Source organism: Equus quagga, chromosome 6, assembly GCF_021613505.1.
Source record: "Equus quagga isolate Etosha38 chromosome 6, UCLA_HA_Equagga_1.0, whole genome shotgun sequence".
NCBI lineage: Eukaryota > Metazoa > Chordata > Mammalia > Perissodactyla > Equidae > Equus > Equus quagga.
In genome coordinates this window covers 80,621,395-80,642,916 of record NC_060272.1, presented here as the reverse complement: position 1 = coordinate 80,642,916, position 21,522 = coordinate 80,621,395, and the positions used below count along the sequence as shown (strand labels likewise).

Genomic DNA, 21,522 nt, shown 5'->3' with positions numbered 1-21,522 from the left:
GGAGGGAGGTGTAAGGCACTAGACTTTTTGTATGTGATTAAAGTAAGCTGTTACGTCTAAAATAGATTTCTTTAAGATATTTTATGTAATCCCCATGGTAACTCCAAGAAAATACCTACATAGAAGATGCACATAAGAAAATGAGACAGGAATCAAAGTACGTCACTGCAAAAAACAATGAAACACAAAGGAAGGCAGCAAGAAGACAAAAGAGAGACAAAACAACTAGAGGACATACAGAAAACAACAAAATGGCAATAGTAAGAATAGTAAGGCCTTCCCTATCATTAGTTACTTTAAATGAAATGGATTAATACCATTTGATTTAGTTGGTGCCTCCACTCAACAGCCTCTTATGCAGCCACCTGAAGAACTGCAGACTCTAATAAGCAGAAAAATGTTAGATGTTGTTTCACATAAGCAGCATATGAAAATGAATAGATAAAGACACACTACAATTACACTACAGAAATTACACATGAAAGAAGACTGGAGGGAAATATAGACAAATGTAACAAATGGGTATTGGGATATTCAAATTGGGCACGTTTTCCCCTTTCTAGTATTCAAACATTGTTAATATTTATAATTAACACTTTTTAAAGGGATGGCTTCTGTAGTAAAGCACCCTGGAACGAAAACTCTGGCCTGCACAGCCTTGGGGACAGACCACAGCTTCCAGAGGGTTTGTCAGCCTCCTCACCAAATGCTCTCTCACGGAACTTTTGGCCCACACCACTGGCAGCCTGGCCCCTACCAGGTCCCTCCCAGCATCAGCCTGCCCCTCCCTTATGGTACTGCAATCAGAAGTGAGACAGGCATGCTGGGGCTGCTCCCAGATGCAGTTCTGGGTAATGCTAAGCCACATGCTTTCCATTGTCACCTTGCTCATCAACAAGTCATAGGCACCAAAGTCTGTCACCAAGAAGTGCATCTTCCTACACTGAACTGCCCAAATTGAAAGGTAAAGCAGAAATTCAGACTGACACTAACCTTAGGCCACACTTCCTGGATAAGATCAAAGTCTGCCACCTTTAACATTCTGCCCCAGCACATTTAACTTCATACTCAAGCCCAGAAATTAAAAGCCCAAGACAATAGCTCACGTGGAATATGTTCCTAAGGATCTCACAGGCCCCACGATGTCTGGGACACAGCTGAGGCCACCGCCTCACTCATCCCCATAGGGACAGAGGAGCTATTAACAGTGCCTGCACATGAGGTTTTACACACACTGTGGGGGCCAACAGGCTGGTCACTTGTACTCTTTCCTACAGCAGACTAAGTGCAGTGAAGATGCCTCCCCTTCTGTTTCTTTATTTTAGTCTTCTTCTTAGGTTGTGACTAATCACTTTCTCAAGTCCTATTTGGTAAATAGGAAGAAGCTAAATATATAATCCTCAATTAAGATTAAAACTTGCCTGGGGCTGGCCCTGTGGCCAAGTGGTTAAAGTTCTGTGGACTCTGCTTCAGCAGCCCAGGTTTGCAGGTTTGGATCCCCTGTACAGACCTACCCCACTCATCAGCCATGTTGTGGAGGTATCCCACATGAAAAGTAAAGGAAGACTGGCACAGATGTTAGCTCAGAGCTGATCTTCCTCAAGCGAAAAAACAGAAAAAAGAGGAAGATTGGCAATGGATGTTAGCTCAGGGTGAATCTTCCTCACCAAAAAAAAAAGGATTAAAACTTGCCTGACCCTCAAATATTTATGATAACATAGTTCATTCCTTGCTCATATCATATCTTTGAAGCTACCCATACCACAAAACAAACAAGCAAATAAATAAAAATAAACACAGATTTAAAAAAAAACAAGAAATAAGAGCATCATGGTGGAGTGAGCTTCCCCAGGAATCTCTCCCCTCCACCATACAATGAAAAGGACATTCACACTCCCAAAGAGGACGTCCACACAACACAAAAAACGTTGGAGAGACCCACACAGCCATATGATGGAGGGCAGAAAGCCTGGAGCCCCCCTCAGAGGAGGTGGAATGGGGTAAGAGAAAACTTCACTCCCTCCCCTAAAGACTGTGATCCGGGACAGCAGAAGGCCTTCAAGAGGGAAGGAAGGGGAGAGGGGACGTTGGTTCACAGAAACATCAAGGATCACCGAGGGCCCTGGCAGCCTAGAGGGAAGCCCTCTACTTGGGGGAAAGCTCTCACGAGGGTTGAGCTCATCAAGCCAACACCCCAGGAGAGCAGATGGCAAGAGCAGAGCGAGAAAACTCCAACAGCACCCAGGAGAAAGCACCCTTCCCCTAAACTGCCCAGCAGGGCTCCAGGACATGGGATCTCGGCTGAAGGCAGAGGGCTCAGAATACGCAGCTCTTGACCCCCGCCAAGTGGCAATAGGCAGTAACTGCAACCAAATAACACCAGGATGTGAAAAAGACAGAGCCACTCCCTCTAGCAATATCAAACGTTAAATTAGATCTCCAGACCAGAGAGAAAATGACAAGCAACCAGAAATCAGTCCTGAGGACACAGAAATACATAATCTAAATGACAAAGAATTCAAAATAGCTATTATCAAAAAACTCAACGAGTTAAAAGGATGTAGAGAAACAATCGAGTTCAGGAGCTACTTCATAAAAGAGATTGAAACTATAAAGCAGAATCTATCAGAAATATCAGAGATAAGAGACACAATGGAAGAAATAAAACCAAATATGGATTCCCTTAAGGGTCGAGCGGACATCATAGAGGAGCATGAGCATAATCAAAGGTAGACATGTTGAAATGCTCCAGATAGAGGAGGAGTGAGAACTAAGACTAAAATGAAATGAAGAAATTCTCCAAGAAATAGCTGACTCAATTAGGAAACGCAACAAAAAGATTATAGGTATCCCAGAGGGAAAAGAGAAGGAGAATGGAGCAGAAAGCTTGTTCAAAGAAGTAACAGCAGAGAACTTCCCAAACCTAGAGAAGGAGATGGAAATTCATGTGAAGGAGGCCACCAGATCTCCTAACTTTGTCAACGTAAAAAGACCTTCTCCAAGGCATACAGTAGTGAAGCTGGAAAAAGTCAATGACAAACAAAAAATACTAAGGGCAGCAAGGCAGAAGAAAATAACTTACAAAGGAACCTTTATCAGTCTTTCAGTGGACTTCTCAGTAGAAACCTTACAGACTGGGAGAGAATGGAATAATATATTCAAAATTCTGAAGGACAAAAACTTTCAACAAGAATACTCTATCAGCAAAAATATCCTTCAGATATGATGGAGAAATAAAAACTTTCCAGATAAACAAAAGCTAAAGGAGTTCATCACCACAAAACACCTGCTACAAGAAATCCTCAAGAAGGCCCCCATACCCGAAAAAAAAAGAAAGCAGTTACAAAACTCTGAGCAAGGAGATAAATAGAAAGACAAAACCAAAAAATTGCAACTCTCTATCAGAACAGGTTAGCAAACAATTATAATATTAAAGGGAAGGAAAACACCAAAAATAAATATAAACTTGTCATTTTAACCAAAAACTCACAATACAAGATGGAATAAGATGTGACAATGACAACGCAGAAGGGGAAGAGGTAAGGGATGGAATCAGCTTAGTCAAAGGAAACAAGAGACTATCACAAAAATGGACTATCTCAGCTATGAGATTTTTTATACAAACCTCATGATAACCATTAAACAAATAATTAGAAGAGACACACAAATGATAAAAAAGAAGAAAACTATGAAAACCAGCATAGAAAACTACCTAACTGAATTGGTGGTCTGAAATACATGGGACGAGAAACAAAGGAAATGCAGAAAAATCAGAAAACAAGCAATAAAATGGCAGTGTTAAGCCCTCATGTATCAATAATCATGCTAAATGTAAATGGATTGAATTCCGTGAGGAAAAGACAGAGTAGAGAGATGGATTAAAGAACAAGACCCAACAATGTGCTGCCTCCAGGAAACACATCTCAGCTCTAAACACAAACACAGGCTCAGAGTGAAGGGATAGAAGATGATACTCCAAGCTAAGGGCAAACAAAAGAAAGCAGGTGTTGCCATCCTTATATCAGACAAAGCAGACTTCAAGATAAGACAGGTAAAGAGAGACAAAGAGGGGCGGTATATAATGATCGGAGGGACACTCCACCAAGAGGAAATAACACTTATAAATATCTATGCACCCAACACTGGAGCACCAAAGTACATAAAGCAACTATTAACAAACCTAAAAGGAGGGGCCAGCCCTGTGGCACAGCGGTTAGGTTCACATGTTCCACTTTGGCGGCCCGGGGTTCACCAGTTCAGATCCTAGGTGTGGACCTACGCACCACTTGTCAAGCCATGCTGTGACAGGCATCCACATATAAAATAGAGGAAGATGGGCACCCCACATATAAAATAGAGGAAGATGGGCATGGATGTTAGCTCAGGGCCAGTCCTCCTCAGCAAAATGAAGAGGATTGGCAGCAGATGTTAGCTCAGGGCTAATCTTCCTCAAAAAAAAAGAAAAAAGAAACCAAAAAGGAGATATTAACAACAACACAATAATAGTAAGGGACCACAACACCACATTTACACCAATGGATAGATCATCCAGAAGAAAGACAACAAGGAAACAGTGGAATTAAATGAAGAACTAGACCAGATGGACTTAATACATATAGATAGAACACTCCATCCAAAAACAGAATACACATTCCTCTCAATGGCACATGGAACATTCTCAAGGATAGACCATATGTTGGGGAACAAGGCAAGCCTCAATAAATTTAAGAAGACTGAAATAATAACAAGCATCTTTACCAACCATAATGCTATGAAACTAGAAATCAACTACAAGAAAAAAGCTGGGAAAGTGACAAATATGTGGAGACCAACAACATGCTACTGAACAACCAATGGATCACTGAAGAAATTAAAGGAGAAATGAAAAAATATCTGGAACAAAAATGAAAACACACCATAGCAACTCATATGGGATGCAGCAAAAGCAGTCCTATGAGGGAAATTCATTTCAATACAGGCCCACATTAACAAACAAGAAAAATCTCAAATTAGCAATCTCAAACTATACTAAGATAACTAGAAAAAGAAGAACAAACAAAGCCAAAGGCAGCAGCAGGAGGGAAACAATAAAAATCAGAGCAGAAATAAATGAAATTGAAAACAAAAAAGACAGTAAAAAGGATCAATGAAACAAAGAGCTGGTTCTTTGAGAAGATACACAAAATTGACAAACCCTTAGTCAGATTCACTAAGAAAAAAAAGAGAGAAGGCTCAAATGAAATTAGAAATGAAAGAGGATAAATTATAACCCTAATGGATAACCCTATAATTAACCCTATAGATAACCCTAATAGTTCTATATCTACCAAAGAAATTGAAGGCCTGTTTAAAATCTTCCAACTAAGAAAATTTGAAGCCTAGACAGTTTCACTGGTAGAGCCACTCTGGAAAGTTTTGTAGTTTCTTGCAAAGATAAAAACATATACTTACCATACACCTAGCAATTCCACTCCTAGGCATTTACCCAAGAGAAATAAAAACAAATGTTCATACAAAAACCTGTACACAAATGTTTACACCAGCTTTATTCACAACTGCTAAAAACTGAAAACAATCCAAATGTTTTTCAACTGGTAAACAGAAAGACAGACTGTGGAATATTACTTATCAGTAAAAAGAAACAAATTACTGATAAACACAACAACATATAAGAATCTAAAGTTCATTTTACTCTGTGAAAGAAGTCAAACCCAAAAGGCTGCATATTACATGATTCCATTTTACCTAACATCTGGAAAAGACAAAACTATAGGCACAAAGAACAGCTCAGTGGTTTCCAGGGCCTGGGGAAGGGGGAGTGGAGGCTGACTGCAGAGGAGGAGGAGAGAACTCTAGGCGGGTGATGGAAATGTTCTAAAGCTTGAACATGGTGGTGGTTATATGATTATATGCATGTGTCAAAACACACAGAACTGAACAAAAAAACTGGTGAATTTTTTTAATGTAAATTATACCTTAGTAAACCTGATTTTACAAATTAAAAAAAAAAAAAACACATGGAACAGGAAAAACAAAATCCAAGTTTCAATGTACCTTCCTGCACGTTCTCAGTGCTGGCCATCCCATATGCCCTTTGTTACTTGAACACTCCTCACCTCCACCCCCATCCTCACTCCCATCCCCCTCCCTTCCAAAGGAAGGATTATTCTGAGCCTCAGTGAACCAAGACCATAAGTTCAAGAAGCTTCCAGCCTTTAAGAAAACGTATAAATTTTAAAAGTGTTAGTATTCATGAACACTGCTTCCTGTAACTACTGACAGTCTAAAAGCCCTTATCAAAACAACTAGCATTTTCTAAATTTTAAAGGCAAAGTTCAGATGCAAATTCTGATCATCTACACGGATAATATAATTTTTACTTGAAGATTTCAGCTGTTGTCCTGATTTTGTGCAAGGAAACTCCATTTAAACTTCATAATTCTATAAACCATTGCCACGGCTCCAACCAGCACCTGGCATCTCCGGGCCTAAACTCCAGCGATTACACACAGCCTCCGCAGCACAGCTAATGGGCCTTAATGCTCTTTAAGAGTCAACACTGGAGACAGGATTTTCAGAATAAACTTATTTTTCCAGTAGAGTAGATTTTCTTGCCAGGCAAGATTTGATTTCAAAATTGCACTAAGTTCTGGAAATTTGGGTTCCTTCCTTGTCTGCTCCCACATTTTCAGCAGAGTATTAGAAGACTTTCTGCCCCAGGCACCCACCTCCTGGGCTTTGGCTAGAAGACAAATCCACCTCAGAGACTCACACAGCTTTCTGGGCCTTGGGCCCGTGGGGAGTCAGTAAATCCTACAGTTACGTTGTGGGCAGATCAGGAGCTCTGGCAAGCAATGTGGTTGTGTTTAATTCACAAGTTATGTCTCCTGCTTTTGAACAATTCCCTAAAGTAATGATAATTTTCTTTTTATAAGAAAAATGTCTCAAAATAGCCTGGATTAATTTTTCTACAATGACAACTTTTCCTTTTATTAACCAGAAAAAGGAGTTATAAGAGTTGACCAGAGGGCTGAGCTAGCAGGAAGTCATGGGCACTGAGACAAGGAAGTGCGCTGAGGCCTGGTGAGGAGGAGATGCCTTACAGACCACTGCGGCCTTCTGCATCTTCAGCTTTAATGTCACTCTTGGATGAAAGGTTCTTCCATGCTAGACAACACAGGAGAAACATAATTTTCTTTAAGTCTAAGAATTAAACTTTTCTATCTGATAGAGTCCTGGGCAAATCACACAACAAGAAATATTCTAAGTTTTAATTAAAAACCAAGATACAAAACTCTATTTATAGTATAATGTCAAGTATGTTAGAGAAAGAGAAAATAAAGAGGAGAAATGAAAAGAAATACAAATACACAAAAATATTACAACATTCTTAGAATAATAGACCTAAGCAGGATTTTCCTAAACTTTACTCTTTATTCTTTAAAATATATTTTTAAAATTCCTGGATTGTTAGAAACCTAATACAATGTAACAAACACAAGGTACAACCATCAGGTAGGTTTTGATTTGGGGGTTTTATTAACTTATTGTTTGGTAAACATGAGGTAAAATTAATATGCATTAGTTACAAAATTTGGAAAATCAAATTTGCCCCAAGTCATTCAAGAAATATGTAAACATGTCCAAGAAAATCAGTCAAGGCAACAAACAAAAATGGAGCCTAAGGTTTTTTTCTTATCCATTTTTCCTTCTGATTAGTTTCTCTCTCCTGCTAAACACCTTCCTTGGAGGAGTCTCATCAGGAAAGAGAATGAAACCCAAACCCTTTATTTCCTTAAGAGAACACTTAAGGAATGCACTACTTAAGTGCCATGCACTACTCTAAGCACTTTATAAATATTAACTCATTTCATCTAAGTAACTTTCATGTTGGCATTCAAAGCATTCCCAACTTGGCTTCCACTTCACTTCCAGCCTCTTCCCACCTCTCCAATCGCCCTCAGCTCAGCCTGGCCATTCCACGCCTGGGGCCTAGAGCACACACACAGGCACCTCTCGTCCTCTGCTCGTCTCTTTCTGAGACACTGTACCCCGCTCTGCCCCCACCCTGTCCTCTAAAATGCACTGTCAAAGGCCAAGGCAGGCTCAAATCCTAACTTTAATAAACTTGCCCAAGTCCTCCGGGTCAGAACCATCCCCCTCCCCACACTCTTTGTGATACTAGCAGTACAAACGGTTTCTGAAGAACTTAATCTCTTACATAAATTAAACCTGGTAGAGCTTCCATCATCTTTCTCATTCTCCTCTCCCCACACTGCCTAACTCTGTGTTGTTCTGCATGACAGATGCTGCTCAACATGCAAATATCATGTAAATATATTCATTTAGTCAATAAAATAAAGACAGACCTTAAAGAGCAGTTTTTAGCACCTACTACAAATAGAACAACATATACTGCCCCATAATATTTATTACCAAAACTGTATACAAATGGCCACATTATAAAATAATACATTTTATAAATTTATGAAGCATTTTCTATGTGCTGAGTACTATGCTAAGCACTTTACATGCATTATGAGTTAGAATAATCCCCAGAAATTATCCCATAAAAGAAGAACTCACCTCATAGTCAAGTCATTATAAAGTTCTCACATTATGGACAGCTTTCTATTTTTTGAAAAATGATACACTGTTCAGGGAAGAAATATTAGCCTGAACTAATTCAATCATGCTAGTATAGAAATCATCTGACAGAATCTATTGTTTAAAATGGAACCAGGAGACAGAGAAATTTAACACAGACATATTAATTATTCCGGGGCATGACTTTAAAATTGCTAGTGCTGGGAAATTTGTAAATAAGCTTTATCAAGATCCCTTTAAAAAAATTAACACAGCAAGCTGTTAAGTTGTGGAACCACACGCATACTACTGCAGGGAGAAAAAAAACAGCTAAAGGTTTGAGAATGAGTAGTTGAGGCTGGAAAGAAAACTTCCAATGCCGTCCTCATACATGGATTAAAACAACTCTGCAGAGAAACATCTCCAAGGCAAGCAGAGATGATGCGCTCTGGAAAACTGTTCCGAAAAGAGTCTCAAAAAGTCACTCCCAGGAAGACAAAGACACTGGAGTCTATCTGTTAAGAGTTTGAACAAAAGCGTTTTGTGAAATGTGAAAGCAGAAGTATTACAACACTATACTGCATATTCATATTTCAGATCACATAGGTAATTATAATATTTAATTTCCATCAAGTAAATATTATATACCAAACTGACCCCAAAAAGGGACTTTTTTTTTTAATCTTCTCATTGAGAGACGTGCCTTACATTAGGGTCATCTTAGATTGAGCACTGATGGTTCTCTTCACAATCACCAGGTGCTGTGGGTATTATGCCCATTTTACAGATGAGAAAGTAGAGCTCAGAAATTAAGAAAACTTGCCAAAGTGACACAGCTGCTCAGTGCAAAGTCTGCCTGACTTAACATCTGTGTTCTCAACCACTGCCTCCATGGCAGGAAGATCCCACTTGTCCTTGCTAGTGTCAGGAGCAACACAATCGAAACTGTATTTCCTCCTCCAGCAGGCTCAGCATAAGAAGCACACACTTTCCTCAAAAACTAACCCTCTCTGCTGAGACCAGGCAGGAAAGCTTCCATGATCTTCAGAAGCAAGTGCTCCAACAGCACCCGCCACCACTTCAGTAAGTGTTTAAACAGACGGCATCCGACAGCTAATTAAAGGAGCACTGGGATCCCTTTTAAGACTCCTCAATTTTACACAACCTTCCCATACAACAGATAGAGAGGAAAACGCTAGAAAGAGATAAGGAATTGAAAAACAGTCCTCTTCTTACGTTCTATCCAACACACAGTTGTTAAATGAATCAGAGAAATTTTAGAGCTACAAAGACAAGAACTTAGACTTCCTCTATTTGGCTTGAATCTCAGAGCAGCAGCTGACCTAAACACAAAACACACTCAGTCTTTTTTGGTTTGCTCCCAAATTCTCAGCTAGAATATCATCACAGTAACCAAATGAAATGTGCAACACTGAATAAACAGAAATGCACAAGTCTCAGAAAACACAAACTATCACGGAGGGCTCCCAGGAATGATGCTTCTTTTAAAATCTGCTTAAACCCAACGGCAGTAAGTGTGACACTTTAGAAGACAACTTTCTACCTCAGGGTTCTTAACTGGGGGCAGGACTGCCGGTGCGCCAGGAGCCCCAGGAAGCACGGATCCTGCAGAGAGCATCGAGCTGTGCCCGCGGCCCGAGGCTGCCCCTCAGCTCTGCCTGGAGCTCACTCAGCTGTGGAAACAGTGCCCTGGAGGGCTTCTCTTTTTTAAGTGAAGTTGTTGGAAAAGCTAAATGCAAATGCTACAAGAACTGAAAGGGTTTCTTTTAGGTGATTTCTTTAAGCTTCTGCTCAATTATAGTTGGGAACAAGAATATAATCTCTCATCCAATAGGAAGATAAACTAAAAGTGTTAGCTGTCCAGAAAATCAATTTTTACTCAAAATTCTAACACCTTTGAAAGAGAACATTATCATATTAGTCTCATGAGAGCCCATATAGGAGATGTTTTGAGGCCATGTCTCCCATCACATAAAACATCCTTCTGACCTTGAGGGTACAAGACGTCCACACCTTCCCACTGCCTTTACCTTCCCCTGTTCTTCCATGGTGGTCAGAAGACAGCTCTTCAAGCCCCTACAGACTTGAGTACAAAGTTCTTGGCTCACCTGAATGTGCATGGCGCCCTCTACTGCTTCTTCAACACTTGCACAACCGCGGATGAGTGACAGCTGCTCTTCAGCACTCAGAGAGCCTTTCAGAGAACCTGCCTGCTCCAGCAACTTCATCTCTTTTCTAGGAAGAAGCAGAGTGATCACTGTGAGTATTCAAAAGGAAAGGTCAATATCAATAATCAGTAGGGAAATGCAGACCTAAAACCACAATGATATACCGCTTCACACCCACTAAGATGGCAACCATCGAAAGAAGAGAAAACAAACCAAGTGTTGGTGAGGAGGCGGCGAAATTGGAGCCCTTATGCAATGTTGGTGGGAATGTAAAAATGCAGCCACTGTGGCTTTTAACTCAAAAAGTTAAAAATAGAACTACCACATGATCCAGCAATCCCACTTCTCGGTATGCACCCTAAAAAAGTGAAAGCAGGGACTCGGACAGATGTCTGTACGTCCACGTTCATAGCAGCATTATTCATCAATAGCCAAAAAGTGTAAACAACCCAAATGTCCATATACGGATCAATGGATAAACAAAATACAGTATGTACATACAACAGAATGTTATTCAGCTTTAAAAAGAAAAGAAATTCTGAGACATGCTACAACATGGATGAACCTGGAGGTGAAATAAGCCAGTCACAAAAAGGCAAATACTGCAGAATTCCACTTATATGAGTCATCTAGAGTGGTCAAATTCATAGAGATAGAAAGAAAAATGGTGGTTTCAGGGCTGGGGGAGGGGAGAATGGGGAGTTAAGTGTTTAATGTGAATAGTTTCAGTTTTGCAAAATGAAGAGAGTTATAAAGATGGGCAGTTGTAAAATAATGTGAATGTACTTAAAACCACTGAACTGAATACTTAAAAATTATTGATAGTAAATTTTATGTTATGTGTATGATACCACAATTAAAAATTTTAACTTTTTTTGAAAAAAAGGATTAAAAAAAGGCCCATGGGGGGAAAAATTGGACAGCAGTGGTCTTCCTCTTCATCCTTCAGTCAGTCCCTGAGGAGAAGGGCTGAAAGAAGGCGTCTTATAAGCAGGAGCAGCAGCTTCACGGTGCGTGGCCTGGGCAGTCGCACAGGGCCCCGTGTCAGAAGGCCCGTGCTAAGTTTAATGCTCTGCTGTCGCTGTCTTAAAATTCTTAATCAATACTGAGCAAGGGCCCCACATTTTCATTTGCACGTAGCCTCAGAAACTACATGGTCAGTCCTGCTTAGAATTCATGACACATTAAATAAACAAGGCAGAGTACATATACAAACACACACAGTTGCCCAAAGAGCATTTCCAAATAAGTCTGTTATTTTCTGCCAGCGAGTCAAATAACTTTTACATCATTTCACATCATGGTTTTTATCTTCAAGCTGTCAATGTCCTTCAGCCAAAGAAGATACCTGCAGTGGAATGTCGGGTTTGTTACTTACTACATGGAGGGGGAACACACAGCAGAGGAACCGCGGGTGCCAGTAAGAGGGCATCGGAGAGAATCTGTTACCATAGGACTTGAGCTTTAGTTGGGTGGTTTGGAGGAGGGTCGAAGTTCCCTAGTTTGGATGCTGTCAGAAAGCAAGGGCAACCTGAAGACTGGGCATCTCAGTAAACACGCATGCACGGAGGGGAGACCAGACTGAACACAAAGCTGGAACGGGCAAGGAAGTCGCAGTCCTTCTCTTCAGCCGGGAGAGGGGTGCTCAGCATTTCTAGGTTGCACAGTGACCCTGTTTTTGTCTACGCTTACAGAAATTTATAACACATGACACGGTCCTGTTTTGTCTCATTTTGTCACGGTCTGAGAGGGATGTTGTCTGAGGTGGGTGTTCCTGAGACTGCTTATGTCCAACTGGAGAGCACTGTGACCAGTGGCAAGCGCCAGGCCAGCTCTAGGTCAGAGCTGCTCTTTGGTTTGGTTTCTGCGTCCTCTCTTTCTTAAAGCCGTGCATTTCGTGTGTTGTTTTAGCTACAAACTGAGGAAGATAAACTTTCTTGCTGTTGTTACTGTAAAAAAAAAGAAAAATACAGAGATATGCTGAAACACAAATAGATTTCTTTATTTCTAATGAAAAGAAGCTTCGTGGCAAAGATAATGAGTCCACAAATGATCAGGCAGATGCAAAGCCTCTCCTGCTTCGGGGACGGCAAGGATAAAGAAGCCATTATAGGTCATCAGCACACGAGACCTGGGCTTACATTTTTTTTTAAGGAGAGGGAGAATCTGGGAGATTTTTGTCATATAGATAATTTGAAAGATCTGTAAATGTATTAGCTTAAAAAAAAACACTATAAAATAGGGCCAGAAAATGGCTACTTTATTTTGGAGGATCATAAGGACAAACACACAGAAGCTCCTCCTCAGCTCTCCCCGCACACAGAACAGCTCCATGCTGGGCCCCAAATGCCCCCGACCCCACAATGCGCAGGCATTACAGAGAGGTCTGCACAGACAGTCCTTGAGCTCAAGCAGAGGTTTATAAAGGTAGTTAACTGACGACGTACAAAACAAAGTCTGCTTCTTCGCCAGTTCCTCAAGGAGTTTATGTTAGTTGTATAGCGTGTCGTATGGTGTCTTAGCAAGAGATGAGAAATTTAAGATTTATAAGTTTAAGAGCTAAAATCAAGAAAGAACTGACTTAAGTTAAGTGCCAGCAAATGGATATTTTATATCCCATCAAGGGAAATACAACAAAAAGGGTCACCAGAAAGGCTACTCTACTAAGATAAAAATGAAAAACAAAAGTTTACTAGTCCTAGAGGTCCTGTGGTCACGCGTCAGTAGGCCAGCCACCTCCCAAACACGACCTGCGTCCTCATTTGCGTTACCACGGGGAGGACAGCACCACTGATGTGAAGAGCATTTCTTTCTCATTTCACATGTTTTTGATCCATCTTTCAAAAATGTTTGGAGTTACACAACTCTGTAAGTATACTAAAAAGCAGTCAATTGTACCCTTTAACCAAGTCAAAGGGATGGTACACAAATTCTATCACAATAAAGCTGTCACATTTGTTTCTTATTGCTTCTGTGACAAATTACCACAAACTGAGTGACTTAAACCATACAAATTTATTATCTTACATTCTGGAGGTCGCAAATCTCAACTAGACCAACATCAAAGCGTCTGCAGGGCTGCGTTCCTTGTGGAGGCTCCAAAGGCGGATCTGTTCCCTGCCCTTCCCAGCTTCTAGAGGCCACCACCTTCCCCGGCTCCCTGGTCCTCTTCCGTCTTTGGAGCCGGCACTCTCACCACTCTGACCTCTGCTTCTGTCACCGTGTCTCCTTTGATTCTCCTGCCTCTCTCTCTTTCCCTTCAAAGGACCGTTGTCATTATATTGGGCCAATTCGGATCTTCTCCCATTTTTATATCCTTGACTTAATCGCCTCTGTAAAGTCTCTGCCATATAAGGTAACACTTTCACAGGTCCCAGGCATTAGGACACGGACATCTTTGGGGAGCCATTTTTCTGCCTACCACATCTGTTAAAAAAAACTTTTAGAATAAATAGAATATGTAATATATATAGAACTCCTGTAAAATTACTGCTCAAAATTATGCTTACAGAACAGAGAGGACTTGCCTATTAAAGCCACTTCAAATGAAGCGATTAGATTACGACTGGCTCTTTGTGTTCTGCAGATATTATTGTACCATATTCGGAATTCTACTGCCTGTTGAGAAATTTGTTGTCAATCTGTCATTCCTTTGTAGGTAGTCTGTCTTTTCTCTCTCTGGCTGCTTTTAAGACTTTTCTTGTGTTACTTGGTGTTTTATGGCTTCACTATGATGCATTCAGGTGTAGATATCCTTTCTATTTATCCTGCTTGAGACCAGAATGAGGATTCATGTCTTCAATTGATATGAACTTGATCATTATATATTCATGAATTGCTTCTTTCCCTATTCTCTCTAAATCTTTCAGACCTCTAATAAGATGTGTGTTAGGCATTCTCTCTCTAACCTCCATATTTCTTAACTACTTTTTCACATTTTCAATCACTTCATTTTCTGAATTACATGCTAAATCCTATCTTCAAATCTGACCTCCAGTTCACTATGTTCATAATACTTTGTCTCTCCAGTGTTGTGTGATTTTGGGTTGTGAGCAGACGTTCACTGAAGGCTCTCTGTGGGAATTCTTTGAGCCTTGGGTTTAAGGTACATCATTCAGGAGGTGATACGCATTTTGCTTCTGACAGGCACTTGGAGGCACTACTAACCAAGGGACCTATCTGAATCCTTGGCTTGGAGTTTTTAAGACCACACAGGTAGTATGAATTTGGGCTCCAAACCTTAAGAGGGCTGGTTATGGGTATAAATTCTGAGAAAAGAGCTTTCTCCCCTTTACCCAGAGTCACGGCTGAGACAGAGGAGCCTCCACATATGGGTTAGTTAGTTTGTTCCTAGTTCTCCTTTTCACCAAACATGTAGCCCTTTGAGCAGTGGCCTCCTACAGGGACCTCCGATTTATGCCCATCTTGCGCAGACTAAGCTTGGCTCTCAGAACCACAGCTCCACATCAGCAAGACTGGCAATACCCTTAGGGCACCTGCAGCTTTCACATCTCTCTTGGGATTTATGATCCCAAATTTGTTCTCTGAGAACTTACATTACTTGTTGCTACCTCAGCTATGCATTATAAAGAAACTCTAAACTATATACATTTACTCAATATTGTTAAGTATTTGAAGTGAAAAGGATTTTCAGCATACTTACTTTGCCCTATTGCCAGAAACTATACTATAGACTGTTTCTTTAAAGTCTAACATTTCTAGACACTATATTACTTTATATTTCATGAGAAAAGGGAAATAGTCATCATCTTCATTTTAGTAATGATAAGTTATTCAACGTGAATATGAGCTCTACTATACTGATAAATCCATAACGCACAGTCACTAACTGATTACATCCTGGCTCTTATTCTATGTACAGAAAAGAGAAATAGTACTGATTTTCAGGGGTATCACTGCTAAGGCCTACTCTTTGTTTCCCAGTTTTGTCCACGTGGGGAAAAAAAAAGATATATAAATAATATCTGAATCCAATAAACTCAGTCTTAAAAGCAACTAGAAATACTTCAGTGAAATGCATCAAAACACAAAGAATGTTTCTTTTTTATTTATCCCAGCATGTTCATTTTGGTGATACAAATAGAAGAAATTTGGGCCAGAAATTGAGGCCCAACTTGGTTATAAACCCATCCAAGGAAGTAAAGCTGGTGGAATCCAGCACAATGGGGCTGAAGCCAGTCCTCTGACTCTTGCTCTTAAACATGCTTACTAGGAACCACTTCCTCTTCTTTATGCTTCCTGCTAAGCCACAATGCTATCTCATTTAAAAGAAAAATTCTGTCGGGGGCTTTGTGTATAGGATTAATTGGCACAATTTACTGGCTTAAAATCTGAAGATTTGAGGACTCTGGGTGAAGATGGAAGCGTAGGCAGACTCTGAACTCATCTCCTCCCATGAACACAACCAAGATACAACAATTTTTGGAACAATCACCCCTGAGAAAGAACTGAAAAGTGGATAAAAAGAACCAGCGCAACAAGGGACAGTCCTGACTGAGATGGAAGAGGCAGAATTCCTTTCTGGAGAGAAAAAAGCCATCTTGGGATGCCACAAAGTGTCACAGCCAGCCAGGAGCAATCCTAAGGTACACAGCCCTCCTGGAGGAGTGGGGGCCTGAGCGAGGCAGTGTTACCACAATGAGCAGCTTCAGGACTCAGCACAACTGAGATGAGTGTCATAATATCCAGCTTTGCTGGATACTAACAACAACGGGGAATACCCCCAGAAGAGCTATGGGACATAAGCGGAAAAAAGTCAGCTCTTAAAGGACCCAAGCACAAATTCACCCACTTGGGAAAGCAACCTAGAATTACAAGAAAGGTGCACAGTCTTTTGGTGAAAAGAGACTCACCTGATAGGCTCTGGGGGCATCTCGGTGAGAGGTGAGATCCCTCCAGGTACTGAGACATTGGCGGCAGCCATTATTGTGACCCAGCACAGACTTGCTGACACAGACACTGGCAGAAGCCATTGGAGTTCTTCTACTGGCCTGTTAGCACAGGGTCTGCCCCACCCACCAGAGCACTGATTTAATCCAGCTCAGCCAAGGCAGGTAGCCCACCCTAGGGACTTGTCCCAGCGAACAGCAAGCCCTCAGGCAACTTTTCAACCTGCATAGACTGGGGGTCTGGATCCTCTGCAGGCAGGTGAGTGGTCCCCCTCTGTGGGGCAGGGCATATGTGAGGAGTGGGTGGAGAGTGTGGGGCATTGGTGGAGTGGGTGGGGGCCTCTGTAGTGAGGGGACTGAGTCTGCCCCAGAGGGTCGAAAAGTGTGCATGGGCCAGGACTGTGTTGATAGTGGGTGTGTGTGGACCTGTGGGCCATGAGGCATATCAGTGGCAGAAGACGTGTGCTTCTCAAACAGCCACATAGGGGATTGGCCCTGCCTTCCAAAGCCTGAAATAATTGGGTGCTCCCAAGCCTGGGGCCAGCCCCACTCAGCAGCAATCCTGAGAGGTGACAAGAGCCTTGCAGGCTGGAGGCCTACAGCAAGTGTAAGCCCCTGAGCCTGGCAGCCAGCCACGCCAGGGGCCTACACACTTAACAGAAAAAATGCAACAGGAATGTGCTGTTAGACCTTGCAACCAACTGTGCTGGGGCTCCTCATGCCAGACAAAGTGACTGAAAGGTCCATAGCAGCCACATACAGCTGAACATCACAACCAGCCGGCCAGGGGGACAGTCTAGCCTCCCCGGGCACCTGCAGCAAGAGCAACCCTGCCCAAGAGAAGAACACACACAGCCCATACAGGAGACACTCCTGGAACATTTGGAACTAGAGGGAAGCACACTACTGGGCCTCAAAAGGTATCTCCTGGGGCCGGCCTGGTGGCACAGCAGTTAAGTGTGCACGTTCCGCTTCAGCGGCCCAGGGTTTGCCAGTTTGGATCCTGGATGTGGATACGGCACTGCTTGGCAAGCCATGCTGTGGTAGGCGTCTCACATATAAAGGAGAGGAAGATGGGCATGGATGTTAGCTCAGGGCCAGTCTTCCTCAGCCAAAAGAGCCTCCTCTTTTGGTGGCAAATGTTGGCTCAGGGTTAATCTTCCTCAAAAACAAAAAGAAATGAAAAGGAAATTTAAATTAAAAAAATTAAAGTAAAAATAAAATTGAAAACAGGTATCTCCTACATAAGGCCACTTCTCCAAGATCTGGAGACATAGCCGACTCTCCTAATGCATAAATATAAGCACAAAGAGGCAAAATGAGGAGGCAAAGGAATATGTGCGGAGCAAGGGAACAGGACAAAACCCCAGGAAAAGAACTAAATGAAACAGAAATAAACAATCTACCCGACAAAGAGTTCAAGCAAAAAGTGATAACAATGCTCACTGATCTTGGGAGAAGAATAAATGAACACAGTGAGAATGTCAACAAACACTGGAAAATATTTTTAAAAAATCAGAAGTGAAGAATACAATACTGGAAAGGAAAAACTGACTAGAGAGACTCAACAGCAGAGAAGATGAAACAGAAGAACGGACCAGCGAGCTGGAAGAAAGACTAGAGGAAATCACTCAAGGTGAACAAATAAAAGAAAAAAGGATTAAAAAGAACAAGCACAGTCTAAGGGAACTCTAGGACAACATCAAGTACACTAACATTCATATTGTAGGTGCCCCAAAAGCAGAAGAGAGAGACATAGGGGCAGAGAACCTATTTGAAGAAGTCAAAGCTGAAAATTTTCCTAACCTAAGGAAAGAAACAGACATCCAAGTAGAGGAAACACAGAGAGCACCAAACAAGATAAAGCCAAAGAGGCCCACACCAAGACACATTATAATTAAAATGTGCAAAATTAAAGATAAAGAGAGAATCCTAAAAGCGACAAGAAAAAGGCAGCAAGGGACATACAAAGGAAACCCAGTAAGGCTACCGGCTGACTTCTCAGCAGAAACCTTACAGGCTAGAAGGGAGTGGCATGATATACTTAAAGAGCTGAAAGGAAAACACCTATAGCCAAGAATACTCTACCTGGCAAGTTATCATTCAGAATGGAAGAAGAGATAAAGAGTTTCCCAGATGAGCAAAAACTAAATGAGCTTATCACCAAGAAACCAGCCTTACAAGAAATGCTAAAGGGATTTGCTTAAGTGGGAAAGAAAAGAGCACAAATAGGAATAAGAAAATTATCAAAACAAACAAGCAATAAAATTACTGCTAAAGACAAAGATACAGGAAAGGTAGCAGATCAACCACCTACGAAGATAAGGTGAAGGTCAAAAGACAAAAGTACTAAAATTACCTATTTCAATGATAAGAGGATAACAGATACACATACACAAAATAAGAGGTTAGATATGATATCAAAACCTTAAAATGTGAGAGGAGAGGAGTAAAAGAGTAGAGCTTTTGGAAAGAAGTCAAACTAAAGAGACCATGAACTCAATATACATTGCTATATATGTACATTATTATAAACGAACCTCATGGTAATCACAAACCAGAAACCTATAAGAAATACACAAATAATTAAGAGAAAGGAACCCAAACATAATACTAAAGAAAACCATCAAACCACAAGAGAAGAGAGCAAGAGAAGAAGAAAAGAACATGGAGCCGGCCAGTGGTGCAGCAGTTAAGTGCACACGTTCCACTTCGGCGGCCTGAGGTTCGCCGGTTTGGATCCCGGGTGTGGACATGGCACCACTCAGCAAGCCATGCTGTGGTAGGCGTCCCACAAATAAAGTAGAAGAAGATGGGCATGGATGTTAGCTGAGGGCCAGTCATCCTCAGCAAAAAAAAAAAAAAGAAGAAGAAGAAGAAGAAGAAAGGAACAGAGAAGAACTACTAAAACACCCAGAAAAAAAGTAACAAAATGGAAATAAGTACATACTTATCAATAGCTATTTTAAATGTCAATGGACTAAATGCTCCAATCAAAAGGCATAGGGTGGCCAACTGGATCAAAAAACAAGCCCCATATATATGCTGCAAAGAAGTGACACACTTCAGACCAAAAGACAGTCACAAACTGAAAGTGAAGGGATGGGAAAAGATATTCCACACAAACAGCAAAGAAAAGAAAGCTGGGGTAGCAACACTTATATCAGATAAAATACACTTTAAAACAACAACCGTAAGAAGAGACAAAGAAGGGCACTACCTAATGACAAAGGGAAGAATCCAACAAGAGGATGTAACACTTGTAAATATCTATGCACCCAACATAGGAGCACCTAAATATATAAAGCAATTATTAACAGACATAAAAGGAGAAACAGCAACACAATAATAGTAGGGGACTTTAACACTCCACTTACACCAAGGGATAGATCAACCAAACAGAAGATCAATACAAAAACATTGGTCTTAAACGACACATTAGACCAGATGGCCTCAGTAAATATATATAGAACATTCCATCCAAAAACTGCAGAATATACATTCTTTGCCAATGCACATGGAACATTTTTCCAGTTTGATCACATATTAGGCCACACAACGTCTCAGTCAGACTATTTAAGAATACTGAAATAATACCAAGCATCTTTTCTGACCACAAAGGGATGAAACTTGAAATCAACTACAGGAAGAATATCAGAAAAGCCACAAATATGTGGAGATTAAACAACATACTACTGAACAACTATTGGGTCAATGAAGAAATCAAAGGAGAAATCAAAAACAGCTCAAGACAAATGAAAATGAAAATACGACATGCCAAAATCTACGGGATACAATACAACTGGTTCTAACAGGGAAGTTATAGCAATACAGGCCTACCTCAACAAACAAGAAAAATCCCAAATAAACAATCTAACAGTGGACCTAAAGGAGGTGGAAAAAGAAAAACAATGCAAGCCCAAAATCAGTAGATGTAAGGAAATAATATAAATCTGACCAGAAATAACTGAAATAGAGACTAAAAAGAAAATAGAAAACAATCAATGAAACCAAGAGCTGGTTCTCTGAAAAGATAAAATTGACAAACCTTTAGCTAGACACACCAAGAAAACAAGAGAGAAGGTTCAAATAAATAAAATCAGAAATGAAAGAGGAGGAATTATAACAGACACCTCAGAAACACAGAAGATTATAAGAGAATACTACAAAAAGCTATATACCAACAAACTGAATAATCTAGAAGAAATGGATAAATTCTTAGAATCATACAACCTTCCAAAACTGGATCAAGAAGAAATAGAGAATTTGAATAGACCAATCACCAGTAATGAGATCAAAAACCTCCCAAAAAATAAAAATCCAGGACCAGATGGCTTCCCTGGTGAATTCTACCAAACATTCAAAGAAGACCTAATACTTATCCTTCTCAAATTCTTCGAAAAAAGTAAAGAGGAGGGGAAGCTTCCTAACTCATTCTACGAAGCCAACATTACTGATTTCAAAACCAGACAAGGACAACACAAAAAAAGAAAATTACAGGCCAATATGACTGATGAGCATAGATGCAAAAATCCTCAACAAAATACTAGCAAATCGAATACAAAAATACATTAAAAGGATCACACACCATGATCAAGTGGGATTTATTCCAGGGAGGCAGGGATGGTTAAACATCTGAAAATCAATCAATGTGATACACCACATTAACAAAATGAAGAATAAAAATCACATGATCATCTCAATAGATGCAGAGAAAGCATTTGAGAAGATATAGCATCCATTTATGATAAAAACACTGAAATAAAATGGGTATAGAAGAAAAGTACCTCAACAGAACAAAGGTCATATATGACAAACCCACATCTAATACCATTCTC

General features: G+C 40.7%; 1 protein-coding gene across 1 annotated transcript in view; it reads right to left on the bottom strand.

Annotated features, from left to right (window-relative positions):
- CRYL1 (crystallin lambda 1) overlaps window positions 1-21,522 on the bottom strand; it is a 122,325-nt gene that overhangs the window by 67,874 nt on the left and 32,929 nt on the right. Inside the window, exon 3 of the mRNA XM_046664813.1 lies at window positions 10,716-10,842. Within this exon, the coding sequence (XP_046520769.1) occupies window positions 10,716-10,842 (127 nt within the window). The remainder of the gene's footprint in view (window positions 1-10,715; window positions 10,843-21,522) is intronic.